The 18,562-nt window shown below is 36.1% G+C and overlaps 1 protein-coding gene across 4 annotated transcripts in view; it reads right to left on the bottom strand.

The window, feature by feature from the left end:
• Positions 1–18,562, bottom strand: part of MYT1L (myelin transcription factor 1 like) — a 127,814-nt gene that overhangs the window by 65,198 nt on the left and 44,054 nt on the right. For 3 of the 4 annotated variants that reach the window (XM_058835117.1, XM_058835116.1, XM_058835115.1), the window contains exons 5-9: positions 14,471–15,442; positions 9,803–9,937; positions 7,182–7,272; positions 4,802–4,909; positions 1,413–1,624 (exon numbers count right to left, since the gene is read on the bottom strand). In XM_058835117.1, the coding sequence (XP_058691100.1) occupies positions 1,413–1,624; positions 4,802–4,909; positions 7,182–7,272; positions 9,803–9,937; positions 14,471–15,442 (1,518 nt within the window). Of the gene's footprint in view, positions 1–1,412; positions 1,625–4,801; positions 4,910–7,181; positions 7,273–9,802; positions 9,938–14,464; positions 15,443–18,562 lie in introns of all 4 variants that reach the window. The other variant, XM_058835113.1, reaches the window with a different exon arrangement.

Here is an 18,562-nt window from a genome sequence, read left to right as displayed (position 1 = left end):
ACATGTATTTTCAAATTCTGGTGGTTTGGGAGAAAAAGTGAAGTTTGTCATTACTTATTGAAAAAGGGGTCTTAAATGAGAAAAGTATGTATCAGTTGCTTATTCATCAGTAATTTGATCTGAAAATAAGCTTTTTCACAGAAACCCCAGCAGTATTGTGATGCTTTCCTTTCTGCAAGACTAGACAGAATATATATACAATATTTAATACCTAATTTACCTTATACTAATGTATACTCATTACCTTCTAACCACAGTTACAGTTAGTGATTTACTTTTAATGCTGTTCAAGCCCTTATTTAGATACAGACAAATAAGATGAAGGTATGAGGGACAAAAAAAGCTCTTTTACTAAAAATAGGATTCTTTTCACAACCCTCTTCCTTTCTGCTATAGTGCAAGAATATGTCTGTTAATTCTATGAGAAAGGAAAATATCTAAAATATCAGACATATGAAGGCAGGAGCTGTAGTAATTTTCTCTTTCTTCACTTAACTACTTTTAAATGTCAGTCTGTGCTCAGGCAATAGCATAAAAACTTCTGTATAGTATGTTTCTTGCTGTTTTCATAAACAAAACATCTGATACCTGCCTGAAATTTCTTAGTCACTGAGTAATATTAAGTATTTTAACAAAAAAATAAACCGCTAGTGTTCAAAAAAAAAAAAAAAAAGACAAAAAAAAGACGTGGTTTAGTTTTATATATATATGCATGCATATATATATACACACACATATATATGCATATATAAATGTACTGTTCTGAAAGCTTCCTGATGTCTTCAAAACCTACAATCCTTCTTTGTCCTATAGTTCATTTTTCTCCCCTAACAGAAAACCTCTTGCCTGACTGATCCCATCCATTGTCTTCTCCTGAACTGAAGCTAGTATCAGCCTTCTTCTAAATATGTCAAGTATGTTAGGTTTTCCAGAGAATTCAACCAGTGTGTTTGTGAGGAAAAAATAACCAAAAATGCCTCTTTGAGTATGTAGCAATGTTTTCTGGAGCACAAAGAGGCCCAGGTTTTCTACTTCCATATCCCCACAAAGCAAATATGTTTCTAGGTTACCGAACTGCTGCACGGAGGCAAGAATCCCTATGTGACCCTTGAGGCCAGGTCTCTCAGACAGTAACATAAGGATTATCTCTATTACTCAGCTTTTATCGCCATCTCAAACATCCCAGGAGATTAATAGCTGGAGATGCCTTTTAACAGTGCAACAATCCTGAAGCAAGCACCGTATAAAACAACACTTTTTTAAAAAGGCCTTTAAAATAACTTACATATGATAGCATTCCTCATAATACTGTATGAACATGAAAACATGTCTTATTTGTATGATGTTTACATATACAACAACATGATTAACTGCAAACTTGTCTCTCATGTATAAGAGTGTGCACCTCCTACCATCATATCCTTTGGGGGATATATCCCTGGATTGCACCTTGGGAGCTATGGCTCTCTTGCCATAGGCATGGTTGTCATAACTGTTATATTCAAACGAAGTCTTAGAGTATTTCTCTAGTTCCTTGGCCAAGTTGGAGCGGGGTGTGGTGGTGGGGACATTGTTTCTGTAGCCATACTGAGGGATCTCCAATTGCTTAACAAAGCACATGGGCCTAGAAATTAAAGATATGTACAGTTTGTTAGATGCAGTTCAGTTTACTATGTTTGTGCATAATTTATAGTTCAGATTAGAAAATCTTAGTTATTTCTTTTACTCAAGAGACAGCAATATATTATTGCATTTCCTTAGTTTGGTTGTTTTCAGCAGACAAACAATATTTATTTCCTTGAACAAAGCCTAGACAAAATTAATTCTAATACCGCTAAATGTATCCTGTTGCTAAAAGTATTTTAAAATTCTGTTTTAAAATACTTCAGGGTTTCCCTTTCCCCATGTAATTGCATCACATAGCAAACATTTTTTTCTTTTGGGAGGTGAATTAAAGAGGGGCAAGCAGACTGACAGAAGTTTGGAAAAATTCTTTAAATATCAAAAAGAAAAAGTAGATCTGGACACTCCACCTAATATATGGAGTTTCCTCCAAATTTCTTCCAACAGAGTTGTAAGCTGTTTTCCTCTGTGCTTTCAAAAGTAACTATTACTGTTTCATCCTTCAATATACAAATCCATGTTCATCTTGAGAAGAGTCTCAGAAGCTCTGCTGACTCTGAGCTGCTGCCTTGCAGGTCCTGCTCATCCTTAAATGCAAGGTTCTGGCAGGAGCTGCAATTCCTGAAACACAGATGCACACCTCAAGGAAGGTCCTGAGAATGAATACAAAAAAAAACTGTTTCAGTTAAATATCTCTTTCATTTAGGATGAGGGAGGACAGTCAGAAGAAGCCCTGATTGATGTTATCCAGTCATTTGAGAAACTTCTGAAATCTCAGTGAAAGAACGTTGCAGTGAACTGTCACACCATCTTCTGCAAGTGGACACAGAATTCATCAGCTCAGAGCAGGCAAACGAAGGTCAGATCCTGCAAATCCTATCTATATAAGAAAGTATTACATGACTAGGTTGTTGGAAGCAACTGCTACACAGTGCTACATGTCTACCTGCTTAATTTAGCAGGAGGTGAGGATGATGAACAGCACACCTGAGGTGCTTCTGCTAGCATCAAGAAGCATACAGCATTTTTTCATTTTTCTTCTTTTTTCTTCCTTTTTTTCTTACTGCATTTATAACCAGAGGAAATGGAAGGAACAATCATAGGAACATAAATTCAGTTATGATCAGAGGTGTCATCATGCTGACTAACAAAGTGAAATGTGATCAATAGCAAGAAATAGGTTTGGAACATTATATCATTTTTTTCTGAATGTATTTATTTTCATAGAATTTATTCAGGATATTTATGTAATGATCACCCAAAAAATTGTATTAGTAATACTATTCCATTTGATTTATATATGCTCATTCCTTTAGACACTTCTTCCTCACAAAATACAGTGGCTTATTTATACAATGAGCTGATATAAATAATAGTTTGATCCTGTTTCAAGATAATCTACATTTAGCCAAAAACCTGCAATTCAGATCCTGAACATATGATGCAAATCCAAAATTTCAGTGGAATAGAAGTCCTATGAAATTTGATTTCTTTTTAAGTAAGAACTTTCAAATGCAGTTGAGATGGAAACTGGGATGAAGACAAATATTCAAGATTTAGTCTTAAAACATCTCTGTCTGCCCATCAGTTGCCTGCACACAAATATTATAAATAGCTGCCAAGTTCATCTTAAATACTTCAATGACTTAAAGGTAAAAGGAAAGCAAGAGACAAGATGAAAGACTTATCTGAGTTGCCTATAAAACCTGAAACACAAGGCAGCTTACAAGTGAAGTTAAGACTGCAGAACAATCCTAGGGAGTTTGCCAGCAACCTGGATGCTGCTTTTGAGCAGTTGCCTTCTATGGCAACTGACTTCAGTGACTTCTCTGTAATGAGCAGTGGTAAAAGCCACTGCATTTTTGATCTGTCTTTCTCCATCAAGTGAGAAACTGTTTTATTCCCTCAAAGAGTGGAAGTTTTTTACTAATGGGATTTGAAGAACTCTTCTCTAAGAAACCTCTGTGGGATGTTGCATGCCAAGCTGTGCAAACTGAATTAGGGACAGTTAAGATAAAGCCCATCAAAAACAATCTGCAGAAGGAGACCACAGTCAAAAGGAATGACAAAATTTTTTCTGTAGATGTGAACATAATCCTATGTTCCCAGCTCCATGGAAATGCTGGTTTTTGAAAAGACCATCAAGATTAGATGAACTTCTAAGGGAATATCCAAAGAATGGTGTTGGTAATACAGTAGAAAACTTTAAGTAGCCCAATCGGTTCTTCAATCTAGAAGACAGCTAAAGACTAAGAAACCTATGGGATAAGTAGGAAATTCTGGGAACTAAGCTGCAGCACTTCCTCCACGCTCTTTGAGGCAGCTGAGAGGGATGTACCTATCCCAGCCCACAGATATTGCAGTATCCATGGAGAAATTCTGCAGCTTTTGGGGCATCATCAGCATAAGGCTGGTACAATCATGCAGAAGTTTGATTGCTTTACATGCATCCTTCACACTTCAGCTCCTCAGAAATAATATTTTTTCCACCCACATATCTCAAAAGAGGAGACAATAGCACAAAGCTGGATATAACTTCAGATAAATGCAGAATCCTTCATGGATGAAGAAAAGGAGTATAATCATATAAAATTGGTTCAAGATCCTTTCTATATGAAAATTTAGGAGACAATTTTTCTCCCTTTCTGTCCTTCCTGGTAGAGAATGGGGGCAACAGAGACAAAGAACTAAGCCAGATGTTATTTTGGAATCTAAGCTATATCTGGTAATTTTCCAAGTGTCCTGCCAAAAGGTGTACTACCAGTTTGGTAATGCACATAGGGCTTCTGGTTTAATTTAAACTGATATTTACTAGTAAAAGCCTGCTGAAAAAACCAAGACTTACCGGTAAATATTAGTTTATTCCCAAAAGATACCAACTTTTTTCACACTGTTCTTAGACTTTGCACTCCAGCAGTCATCTTTACACCAAACAATGCCTAAGACAAAAATGAGCTTTTCAGCTTTACATGTATTTGCCAAAATAATTACCAACCCTCCCCCATGAAAACTAAGTGGGATAAATACACTGTAAGAATTGGATCCAGAAGCCCTAATTCTAACTCTTCTTTAAAGGAGATATATATGTATATACAATGTATATAAATATAAATTCTCAGATTAGGTGAATGTGTGATGAATTCTGCATAAGAATAAGTATTATAGTGATTTCTAATACCTTAAAACCCGATCTGATGCCTGGTTTGATTTTGACACATCACAGTTCTGATGCTTCTCTTGAGCTTTAGCCAGTTTCTCTGCTGCAGCAATAGGACATCCAGAGAGGCTGCAATTACAGAAAGGAAATTTAATTGTCTTGTCCTGCATAGTTTCACATTATAGCACTGATCCAATTACTCCTTCTCCTCCTTAGCCAGCATCAGGAAGAATCTGAAGGAAAAGGTTTCCAAAAATCTTTTGGTCATGTGTATTTTCTATAGAATAGACTTCCTTTCTTCTGCTTTCAAAGTTGCATGGTAAATCTTACATCTGTTCTTCTTCTCTCACAGTCTACAATGGGTAGATTATTCATGGATGTCAGCCAGAGAACATACCAGTAGGAGAGGAGAATATAAACTGGAATCTACTGTGCAGCTCTGCTAACGGACTCGTGACCTTTATGCATCTACAAATGCTGCCGATGAAATGGCTCCTGAAGACAATTAAATGACAACACCATATAGGCCAAATCTTGTGCTGCTTCACACCTCATTCAGCTCCATTAACTCCAATCTTTTTGCTAGGCATATAAATGAGTTCAAAATTTTGCCTTGGATTGCTAAATCTACATGCCAACTGTTAGTGTTTGTTCATGAATTTCAGCCACTAAAGTATGCTTTCTAATAGTAGATGTAAAATGCAAAGTATTTCTTCACTGAAAATTCAATTAAATTTGCAAATGCTGAACTATTATTGAAGTGGCAATAATAAGCCTGATTCTTATGGAAAAGATTTAGATCTGAGAAAAATAAATATATTGATGCCAGCAGATGGTGCTCTTAGTGAAGCTGTAAAAGCCTGTGACCTGACAATGGAGGGGCTCATATTTCCTTGTCATATTCTATCGCATGTTTATGTGACCGCAACTCTCTGTGCTCTCCACAGGAATAGAAATTAAAATGAAAGGCAAATCAGTGCATTCCCAGATGTTCCCTTCTTTACAGGAAATACGTGGAAAAAGAGAAAAAAATGAAGCAGAGAAAAATGCCCCAGAAGCTGCAGAAAGAGGTGAGCACAGACTGCAGAGTGCTCCCCCCTGCCTGCCCTCGCTGTCCTAGTTCTGCAGAGGGTGAGGGAGCTCTGTGCAGCTCTGGAGCCATGCCAGGGGGCAGCTGCGCTCCACTGACATGCTCTTCCTCAGACACCTCAAATATTCTAGTGGATATTCAACCAGAAGTGAATGCTGCTTCGAGCAGCAGTAATTCCCATAAAGCCTTCTCAGAGGTTTTTGCTGCATCTACTGGCAGCATCACTGCAGAGAGAGGGTACCAGAGCTTATTGCAGAAAGGCTGGTACCCGCAAGAATCTTCTGAGGGAAATGCAGCTGATATGAGGGGCTGTAGTTACCCAGAGCTTGATAAGACTGAATGTCCAGTACCTGTACTCCCTTAAGCCTTCATGCTACAATTAATAGTAAAAAGGAATTCAATAACAGGAACATTGCACAGTTCCTTTTACCCTCTTATCGACATTTTCTGGATTTTTTAAATTATAAAGGAACAGGCAAAATTTTATTATTGTTCTGTGGGAAAATTATGACATGCGGAAAAGTAAAGTAACATTTCCAAAATTTGATTGACAGAATTTAGTTTGCCAAAGCATCCCTTCCCTAAGAATCTATTACTAATCTTAGGAAACTATGGAAAAGTTGTTTTTTGTCTTGATTATTTTTTTTTTTTTTTAAATATAATAATTCTAATATTTCTGCCTTCTCCTTTTTAAATGTAATGAGACATGTTTTTAATGTTTCTTAAACAGCCAAGATTCTCATTCAGTTTTAGCTGAATAAGTACTTTGGGGCTGAGACAATGGTCAGTAAGAAAACTAACACCCGTGTATTTAAAATGCTGTTTCTCTTGTATTAAAAAACCCCAATAATTTAGGATTAGAGTAGATTTTTTCCATGCACTAGAAAATAATCTCTGAGGAGAGTGAAGTGTGTGAACAAGAACACTGTCCTAGTCCTGATGATACTGACAAAATCTTTCTCCTTGCAACACACCCATGAGGAGTCATACCACTTGATTTGTACCATCGTTGTTCAGCAAATATCAAAACAAAAAGAAGAAAAAAAGTCCACTCAAAAAGCTAAAGATGCTTAAAATGTCTTCTGTGGATCAATTCATCCATACTACAGCAAACGCACACTCGTTCTCCTCAGAAAATACATGAATAAATGTTACTCTTTAAAATGGATAAAGCACACGAAGCACCATCTGTCAATCCTCAGAACAGAACAACGACACACACTCACTCCCCCCCACCAATGGACTGCTAGAAGGGCTGCAGTTCGGAGGCACTGTTCCCTCTAGATTGGTGTCCAGCGACGGCATCCTTACCTTCGGTGGGAATTCCTGTTGCTATTTACGTGGCCCCGGCCTGTGCAGCCTGGTGTAGGACACTTAAGAACATTTTCATGCATGGCAAGAACTTGACAAGGAGAGTAAGAGAAAACAGCAGAGTATGAAAACAAGAAAAAAAAAATCAAATCCCAGTATATATGAAACCATTTTAAAACAAAGCAGGATTCATTAACAACCAGCATTCCTCAAAATACACGTGACACACATAGCCAATAAAGCCTGATGAGGAAAGTAAGTATTGTGACCCTATGCTCATTAACACAGGGAAACAGTGAAAGTTATGGAGGTTACAGAACCTATAAACAAATGCATCTCTGGTGCAACAGTGAAGCAGAAGACGTCCAACATCTTCTTCATACAAAACCACTGAGCAAAGATCAGCTCAACAGTAAAGGGTGAGCTAGCAACCATACAAAACAGAATTACAGACTGGAAAAATTCTTTCAGGAAATGTATGTATACTTAATACATAGCTTTATAAATGGAGAATCAAAATCATGAGCTGAAAATCTGCTCTCAAGTTATACTGGTAGAACATTGAATTACTTGAAACACACCTCAGTACAACCCTGAACAGAATTTAACCCTAACTATAAGGCAGCCCGATTGAGCTAAGGGCCAGCTCTGCTCACTTCCACATAGATATATCATTCATATCTATATGGTGAACAGAATGGATCCTCTATTTTTCACTTGTATTGTCTACAAATGTGAATTTTTATTTTTTTTAAATACTAGGAACCAAAATGAAGTACTTAAAAATTGAGGGATGGCAGAAAAAAAAAAAGTAAAAAATAAATAAGTGCTACAAGCTTAAGCAAGTAAACTGATTTACATCTGCATCCACTGCAAGCTGGATGGAAAACTTACTCCAAGGCTGCTCAGAGCAGTACCTCTCTAAATCATAAAGCTCATGCTATGAAGGGCCAAATAATCAAAAACTTTTTGGGGAAACTGAAGAATTTTTTTATGACATGATGTATATCTGAATCCATGTCTTGGAGCTGGATGGCAGTACATCACTCAATGGAAAAAGGCCATCCAGCCCTTGTGAAGTTCTCATTTTCTCACACAAGAAGTGGTCTGGAAGCCTGTATTTAGTTCTCACTCAAAAAAAAATAGAAGATCTAATAAAAGCAGTAGATACCTTGACTGAGTTAAGAACTGAATAAAAGCTGTTCAGAGACTTGAGAATTAAACCATGTATACTCATTAAAAGATAACCATCATCATCATCATCATCACCCCATCATCAGTGTGATAAAATGTGTATAGATACAAAAGCTTCACTCTGAAATTCCTAATATTTAAAGCTGTTCTTGAAACATGCTTCACAAGGCCAACATCACAGGAAAAAAAAAAGATGAGCTCACCTTTGTCATTTTAGTAGGTACAAGAGCATGCAAACAGTTTAAAGCTATATTCTTCTTTGATTTACAAAGTCTTCTAAAGAGCTTTTTATTTACCATTTGGAAAAATGATAGAACTTTGAGCAACTGAATAAATATTTGTGTTTCAAAAAATTACAGGTTCTTGGAAAGCAGAGAAATTGCTTTATTTGTTCTACTGTATTCAGAGACCAACCAAACTACAGCAAAATTTCCTAAAGCACTTCCTCATCACTTTACTTCTGGAAGAAGCCACTGTACCATGGAAGAGGAGACTTGTTATGTCTGCCACTCTTGCAATGCTAATCTACTTCTGTTTTCCTGTCCATCAGAATCTACTTTCCTTTGGAAACTGGGGACCATTTTACTTCTGACCATCTTTGTAACATTTCCTTAAGGCTGTTGCAAATTCATTGAGGTTAATTCTGTAAGTGCTGATGGACAGTGAGGATTTTAGGTCCATATGGAATGGAATCTATAACTCCATTTTAAAACTGCTGTGAAGGAGAATTGGATCTTAGCTAGATACTTCCTGATAAAAAACAGCACAGAGTAATTAGCTTCAACAGAACTATGCTGATTTCACCAGCCAAGGAGGTGACTTCCAGAAATGAAGCCCTCTGCCTTTAGGTGTGTGTCCATGAGCTCATATGAGTGAGCTTCCTACAACGAGAATTTGTTGACATGGCAGGAAGCTCCACCCATGTGACTGACAGGGGATGTTTGCTCAAAATCCTGAGTTCTGCAACTAGGTAAACAGCCAAATTATTATTTATTATATAATACACACTAGTTTAATATATATTTCAGACACAACAATAACAAAGGAAAGGGGTTGCAAGTTTTTCAGGAATAATTATTCCTGTACAAGACAGTAAGGACAGTTGATGTGACATTAGCACGCAGAAGCAAAAGCAGTGCACATCTTCTGGAAACCTTTTTCTCTATTGACTAAATATGTCTATTAAAAAATAACCTAGGATTCTCAAAATCAAAGAATACAGCTTTAAAAGTTGTTCTTTTAGTGTAAAGTTAGTAAAGAATGGAAAAGATGGAATAAAGGAAAAAGTATAACACAGAACAGTTGACTAAGTTGAGACAAACCATACTGAAAAATGAAATTAATTTTTTAAATAAAAGGTTTAAAAAGCATGCTAGAAAAGTTTTTGTAGTTTTATCCCCAGTTTCCATGAAAGAATGTGAACTTACTTTCTGGAGGGACCCTATCTTTGTGTGGGCATCCTGACAAACTGCGGTGATGGGGGTAAAGCCCCGTTACATGGCCAGTTCCATCACACCCAGGGGTAGGACATTTGCTCTCTTTCTTTTCTGTTCTTGAGGGATCTATAATTTACAACAAATGTGTCAAGTGAATGAGTCTTTTCACATTTCTGTAAGAAGGTTCATTTAATCATGTCATTTACTCTTTGGTAAATGTTATTATGAAAACTGGAAAAAAAAAACCCTTCTACTTCTTATCACAGTTCTGTCACTTTTATCCTGTTATCTTCTTCTCAGACTTCAGGCTCCCATGATCACAGCAATATCCATTCGCAGTGATTGGAAAATGACCTTTTTATAGCAAAGCCATACCATTGTCAATCAATGTTCTGCTGGCAAGCATTAGCGCAAGGGTGCAAGGTCATTTGGAAACTGTTTAGTTGGAGTTTCCCTTCTTTACATTCTTATTTGCCTCATGTATTAAGGTCTGCAAATATACTATCATAGCAGTTCAATGTCCTGAGAGTAGCAAACCCAGCTCTTCACCATAACGATTCCACAAAAATCCCTTTTCCAAGGCTCAGTGAGGAAATTACTCAGGTTTTCTCTAAATTCCTTACAAAGTGGTAAACTCATATAAATATTCCTTTCTCTTCAATAAATTATGGTGGAGTAAACATTGTAATCAGGATTACTGAAAGTATCACCTGCGTTGTAAATTTGGGGCATTACCAACATGCATGTAACATTTGAATATTCATATGCTTGAAAGGTTAATGACCTTTTAGAATGTTGTTGGATCTTCTGACTACAAATCAAAGAAAAGTCGAACTAGATATTTTTTCCACAAAAAAAAGTTTTCTGCCAATAATGTAATGGAACACTGGTGAGATTAATCCTGATTTAGAACTTTCTCACGTAACTTCATCTGCTTATTTCCTTTAACAGAACATCTGTAGAACATCTATTCTTCCAGACAAGCACATGATACAAATTACATCTTATCATCTTGACCACCGTTGCCAGGTTTTGGACATCATTGCTGATTTTCATATCCATATTAAAGGGATAAAATTCAGGATACTCAAACTGCTACAATTTTGGCTCAAGATCACCAACATCTTTTTTAGTCCATCATTCCTTTCAATACCAATCTGAACTATCCTCATTTAATAATTTTATGTTGCTCTTGTAAGTTCTCTGCTTCAGTATTTATGCTTTCAGTTTCGTAAAATAAGATTTAGCTACTTGTTTTCCAGTAAGCCTTTTTTTACATTAAATTCCATCCCAGTTTCAACAAACAGAACCCTCAGTACAATAGGAGAAAATAGGAGAAAATTTCAGTACTTGTAGAACTTCATGTACAACCCATTCTTTTCATCATGAATCAATACAATCCAGAGTTCACATTCTGTTTTGGACTTATTCCAATTCCTGATTTCCTTCTGGTAGGTTTTATATATACATTTACTTTTCAACTTCTTCCAAAACAGCTTCATTTTACAGAAAATCTTTAGCTCATTCTAATGACTCTCCATGTCTTAAATCCATTCTTATAATATAATATCATACTTAAACCTCGTATTTTGCAAATGGAATCCCTAATTATGAACGTTTTATTTTACTTGCATGTGGACTGCAGAACACAGTTCTTTGCTCTTTAATAACAAATAAACATATAAATCTATCTCCAATGTGCTATACAGTTATCACAACACTCCTGCAAAGACCTTAATCTCATACATCAGGAAATTAAAGAAAGAGATCAAGAAGTTAAACCCAAGGCCACAGAAGGAGCAAATGTCAGAGGAGGGATTTGAATTCCTGCCAGATAGGCCTGTGCTGAGACCACTAGAACAGTAAGCCCACAGCTACATACATACACAACTCTAAGCAACTCATCAAGTCAAGTACTTAGGCATGTGTAAAAGTATTAGATAAGTGAATAGATAATGTAAATGAAATATAAATTATGTAAATATAACAATATTCAAGGACTGCAAAAAATGTAGATGATTAATAGACCATAATGGCTTTTTAGAGACTTTAAACTAGGGGAACTTTAGCTACTCGACATTATTAGAACTCCACCAAAGTCAGTGAAGGTATTGTAATTTAGTGCAGCTGAGGATCTAGACACTTGCATCCTACAGCGTCAAGCAAATCCTGCTCTGTATTCAAGTCTACATCATAAAGTTATAGCACATATCAGATCCTTAAGAGCCTTTATGGTCTAATGAGTCAGAAAAGATGCTGTATACTACTCTTAATGATTTCAAAACTTGCATAAAATTGCACTTGCACAATTTCCCATTGCTTTTAATGGAAGACATTTGAGTAAACTTTTCACAGCTTTATATGAAACACTGGATACTGTTTTGTAAATCCTTTTCTACTGTTTGGGAGAAATATTGCAGTTCTACTGAACTCTGCAACCTTTTCTCACTCTTTGCCACGATGGAAGTATTTCCCAAGTGAAGGTTGTCAAAGGACTTCAAAATGCAAAAATTTCAGAAGAAAGCCCGTTTAGAAAGCTTAAAATGGCAGGGGGAAAATGGTTACTGGTCTCTTAATGGTTGTTTCAGTGATCTTTGAAGCCAAGAGGTAGTTCTCACTGCAAACCTGTCTTCCCAGGAAAGGTTCCACCTAACCATATCATACATCTCTGTAGGCAGCTCTTCCAGCAGTATTTGGAAGATAACGTGACTGGAGAACAAATGATATAAGCAACTCTCTTACTTAAAGCTTCCTCTCTCAGAAACTACCAGAATGTTTTCCACAGGTTTGTTTGTTTTGGGTTTTGGTTGCTGTGGAGTTTTTTTGGGGTTTTTTTGTTTGTTTGTTTGGTTTTTTTGGTCTTATTTATAAAGGAATTTTTTTTTCTTTTTTTATTTAAAAGATGAAGAATGATCTAAAGTTTCATGGTCCAAACTCCCACAGTATTTAGTCCCTGGTTGAGACTTGGACCAATTTAAATTCAGCCTGCAGCTCCCAAGAAATAGGATGGTTCAAAGAAGCTACAGAATTTACTAAAATAGGATATCCATATATTTCTCACCGTCAGAAATTATATAGGCTTTTTGGAGACAGTAGGCCTGTATGCAAAAGTGTTTTTTCAGCTATATGTAGACTGGAAAGGCTGGACAATATCAGAATTTAAAAACAGTTCAAAAATTAATTTTTGTTTGTCATATTTTCTCTGTTTTTAGAGACATATACTCACAGGGAAATGCATCCATAATAGGTCACACGTGAACAACATTTAGCACAACATCCGCATGGCTATGCAGTATTACACTAACTAAATAAAGTTGTCTTCCCCAAGTGCCCGAGGTTCCTATAGTATACACTGGACTATATATTTGTGGTTAGAACAAACAAAACTTCACTAAAATACATGGCAGCAGTGTTTGACATCAGTAATTTACATGCTTCTAAAAGACTGATCATTACTTTTGTTTAAGACTTGTGAAAAATTATCAAAACTTTTGTGGATCAAGATGTTGTCTGCCTACATGAATGTCACAGGCAGATTACTTTTTGAAAACAGGGATTTATAAAAAAAAAGAGAATCATCTTCACCATCTCAATTGTAGAAAGCAAACCAAATATTTTTACAACAAATATAAGATAAACCTATTCCCTGTTTAGCATCTCCCAAGAAATACCACGTCCTCAACTTCCACTAAAGTCAATGGGAATCAGGGGTGTTCAATGAATCTCAGGAGGTATTGAACACTTAATACAACATGGCCCTACATGTACAGATGTAACCACGTTAAAGAGGAGTGTCATAATATAAACACACCATCACCATGATAATCCTGCAAATTAAAAGGCATTCTAAAGGTAACCTTTAGTCTGTTGGGTTTTTTTTTGTTTGGATGGTTTTTATTGGTTGGGTTGCTTTTTTTTTTTTTTTTTCTTGTATTGAATTATGGTCAAGGCAGCACCTTAACTGTTTCCACAATGGAATGAAACCAGTGAAGTGGAATGCACATAAGAAAGAAATTGCTATTGATCTCAGCCCAGGCCACACCATGCCTTGCATAGCAAATGGTTTCCATTACCTTACTATCTTAAGATAATTAATGTGCAGTCACTGCCCCTATCTTATGTTATCGGTCATTTTGATTCTGTTCAATTTCTATCAGGCAATTCTACATTTTAGATGGGAGAGGCTTCATCAATAACTGTCATTTGATGATAATTTTGTAAATCACGATGCCACCCACCCAATCCAATCTCTAACATATGCACTTCATAGCTGATTGACTATCTGCTACATAAAACCCCCCAATATAGTTTGCAACACAATTCTCTTTTTTAATTATTACTATAAAATATATTAAAACCTTGAGAAAAATCTTTGCCTCTTTCAACATGATCTCTTGTTTTGTTTCCCTGAGAAGTTACTTTTTAATTTAGCCAATGATATACTGTACATATTTCTAACACTGCAGAATTAAATATTTTATTTTATAATCATAGCATGATGCTATTTTACAATCATGTCATACTACATACTACAATTTTAATAAAGTTCCCATTATGTGGAATTAATAACTTCATTTCAGAAATCTATGCAAAAACTTAACATGTTAGCTCACACTTTCTCATGACATAACATACGGTATATAGAAATATTACCTTTACCATAATATGGCTTTTTGACATGGCCGTCACTTGGTTTAGGCTTCCTGTCATCTCCAGAAAGGTGTCTTGGAGACTGTTCCTCAAATGATCTCATATTATCCCTCCTTCCAGCTTCCACTGCCATTTTTTCTCTCATGGCTTTTGCTCTCTCAGTTTCCAAAGCAATTGCTTTCTCAAGCAGGGTTAAGTTACCTTTTGTCATATCAAACACTTCTTCAGACCTATCTGAAGTAATAGAGGTGGTATCATCGTCTCTTTCATGACAACCATCCTCCTTGGCACAGCTAGAAAAAGTCCTAGATCTGGGGCTCAACTGTTCTTCAAGCCTCATTAGGTTCATCATATCAGAGTAATTCCGGTCTGGTGTTCTTCCTTGGAAGTCATCTTCTTGCCTGACATGCTGACGAGTGTTCATGTTTTGCTGTTGATTTCTTTCCTGTGGGTTTGTCTCACTGAGTTTCCTAGCCAGATCAAAACACTGGTTCCTTAAGCACTCCAAACTGCTGAGACACACCTCTTCATCACTCTCCTCCACTATTTTTTCTGTAAGTCCATTGTTCACAGGCTTCCCTAGCATTACAAAGTTCATATTCCTATTGTCTTGCTGTGAAGTATTGTCTGCATAATTTCTGTCATTAATATTTTCTGAAAGCACTACACCATGTCCTTGTGCTAATAATTTAAGGGAGTCCACTGTTTCCCTAACAACGTCACTGTCTAAATCTAAACTCAGCTCACTTTTCCGACCGATATTTTCATTTTTGTCACTATCATCTTCCAGACTATTAGATGTATTGCTGTTCATTTCTGATTCTGTCCTGGCTCTGTATGCTGCATCCTCTGCAATTTTGCCAAGATTTAACAATGACTTGGCCACCAGTTCATCGTAATTATCATACTCATCATTATTGTTATCGTCTTTTTCTGTGTCTTGCATTATTCGAGTATTGTGACAATTCATTTGATGGTCTTCTGCATAAAAAACAGAAACAAAGAAAGAAACAAAGAAAGAAAGAAAAAGGAAAAGAAAAGAAAAAAGTGGCTACAATTGGAACTGTTGTTGCAATTGCACGGACAGAAAACAAACTGCATGTCAAATATTGTTAATCATACAGCAATTTTAGAACACTATGGCTGACCCATTTGACTGAATTCTCTATAGTCCATAAGGCTATTTTTATTTATTTGCTATTCACATGAATTTCTTTCACAGAACTGATAAAAAAAGGCAATCAAAATGCTAATTACTACTCCTGCTAAATATTATGGCATAAATACTTGTTTCTCCTTTCACTCCTATATTCACAGTTCTTTGGGCTTTATTACAATCACATTATTCAGATGATGTAATTGCTTATGTTTCCAACTTTTCACACTCCTGTACTTCCTGTAAATATGATAGATGGCAAAGGAGTGAGTATTACTGGATTTATTCTCTTACTGATGAATGCCATTCACCAGAAAAGCATACTCCAAGAAGGAAAATGTCACATTTTTAACACCATACACACCATTAACACTAATTGACTAATAGCTACACACAAAGATTAAAATGGCATTTTACTTAGTGGATACATCAGTAAAATCAAAATCTCTCAGTTCAACTGTGGAGAACTTAAGAATTTTAAGAGAGTTGTTACATGAAAGGAGGATAGAAGCAATTATATGTACAATATAATTTTAAGTAAATATGCTAGCCCAAATTTTATAGTCATATATGTATGATAGGGCTGTTATTTACTGTTCTGTGTACTGTAATAGAATGGTGCAGAGTTACCACATTTTACTCAGCTTTGTTCTAGTAACTGTTGAATAACATAGGGAGAGCTTACTAAGATGGAGCCAATGAGAGGCCCTGAGAAGGAGATTCACCTCACCTAACTTTAGACACAAGCAAGGCAGACATCTACATCTACATCTACATCTACATCTACATCTACATCTACATCTACATCTACATCTACATCTACATCTACATCTACATCTACATCTACATCTACATCTACATCTACATCTACATCTACATCTACATCTACATCTACATCTACATCTACATCTACATCATCTACATCTACATCTACATCTACATCTACATCTACATCTACATCTACATCTACATCTACATCTACATCCATGGTTCTGTCCTTAGTCAGTAAGAGAAGCAGACACTTTACGGACACAGCGCACCTGATCTGCTTAAGATATCTTCTTGAGAACTAAACTAATAACCACTAGAAGTGCCTGTTTCTCTTCATTGACAACAAAGGGACTCAGACTCAATGCCCACCTTAAAGATACCCATAGTCAGATGAATATCATCCAGAGAGCATCTGCTGGTATCTCATGTTCACTCAGAAGTTATGTCATTATTAGACCAGTCTTAAAACACACATTCCTAACTATGGAGTAATGAACATTTCATAACTTATATTTTGATAACCAGCTACCCAAACTATATTTCAACATTTTCCAGCACTGGAAAAGAAAGTTCCTAGATCTGTCATTACAGTGACATGCTAGGCCAGTATTTCAGCTGGTGCAAACTGAAAGAAACCAGTAGAGCTGGGATAATTTACACCTGCTCAAGAGCCAGTCCATCGACTTCTGATAGCATCTTTTCAGCTTAGATGTATTTTCAACACTAGTACACCTAAACACACAGGCATTTCTAAAGTGTGGGTCATATTCTGGGTTAAGCAAATCAAAGTGGGAAATTTCAGGTAGTAGGTGGCTTGTGCACTAACATTTTGGTAATAGTGTTTGATAAAATAGTTTTTATGTCAGTAGACAAAGTAATAAATCAAGAGTTGTAAATACAAAGCTTGACAGCACAATAATTTATATTTCAGCCACAAGATAGTATTTCTTCTACACAGTGGTTAGGGATCCTGGGATGATAGTAGGCTGTAGTTAAGCAGCAGAACTGGTTGATGACTAGGCTATGTCTAGAAAAAAATGCTCTAATGGTAAAATATTATATCATACATATTATCTGCTTGAATACAGAGGAAAGCTAATTAATAAGGAAGATTGTATGGTATTTCTACATCACAAGATATTCCAAGCCAGTAGTGGGTTATCTGTTTATCATAAAAGGTGGTTTTATCTTAGTTGCTATGTTTTTCAAGATCATCATAATTCACATTTGTGTTTCAGTGCCACAAAAATTAAAGATATCAGAGTACCAGATTTTCCGTATACAAGTAAGGACTGCCACTTACACTTCCTATTTGAAAAATGTCCATCTTGAATAACTGAATAAAAGGAGACAATGAAGGATTAGTGGATAGTCTGTGCTATTTGAAAAGCAAATACACCAATAATTTTCTAAAGTAAAATGTACAAAGAAGTCCTACATTGATTTAAATATTAAGGATAAAACCTGGTGCCAAGGAGATTGTTCCATAGAAACTGAGGCTTTGTGGGGCACTTCTTGTAACTACACTGATGGGTACTCAGATGCAGCAAAGGAACATCAAAGTAATTAAAGAAGCAATAAGATATAGATCCAAAATTGCCAGTGCCTTCAAGTTTAGCATGAGGTATCAACAAACACTGGTGAAATAAGTCCAAATCTAGCTGTAATTGAAATACAAAGTAGAAAAAAAGAATAAAAATTTTCAAGTCATCCTGAGAACTGCTCAGGTACGCAGTGACTATTCTAGGCCAACTTTTGAAATGTGAAAGGTTTCAGGGATTGCTTCTTAAAAGGGGGGGTTGTGCTTGTAAATGATCACCAAGGGGAGGAATATGTTATACCTTGCCTCCACAAGTGAAAAGTCAAAATATGAATCATGTACTGTATGACAGAAGACATCTAAATTCCTTTTGAGTAAGTAAGCTGGGTGAAAACTGTAACTATAGTATTTTTTATTGTTTGTTTGGCTATATCCTTTCCTGGTCTCCCATCCATTCAAATGAAGAAGGAAAAGGTAGTGGAAGAGAGTGTAAAGCACTAATCCCAGATGAGAGAGGAGGGAAAGTAAAAATATTTAAATGAGTTTAATTTCTCATTTTAATTTTTGGCCTTTTTTTTTCATCTCCTTTCTTTAACAACTATTTTACTCATGTCTCTTATCTCCATGCAGCAGT

The sequence above is a fragment of the Poecile atricapillus genome, chromosome 3 (genome assembly GCF_030490865.1).
Source record: "Poecile atricapillus isolate bPoeAtr1 chromosome 3, bPoeAtr1.hap1, whole genome shotgun sequence".
NCBI classification, from domain to species: Eukaryota; Metazoa; Chordata; class Aves; order Passeriformes; family Paridae; genus Poecile; species Poecile atricapillus.
This window is presented reverse-complemented; position numbering and strand designations above follow the sequence as displayed.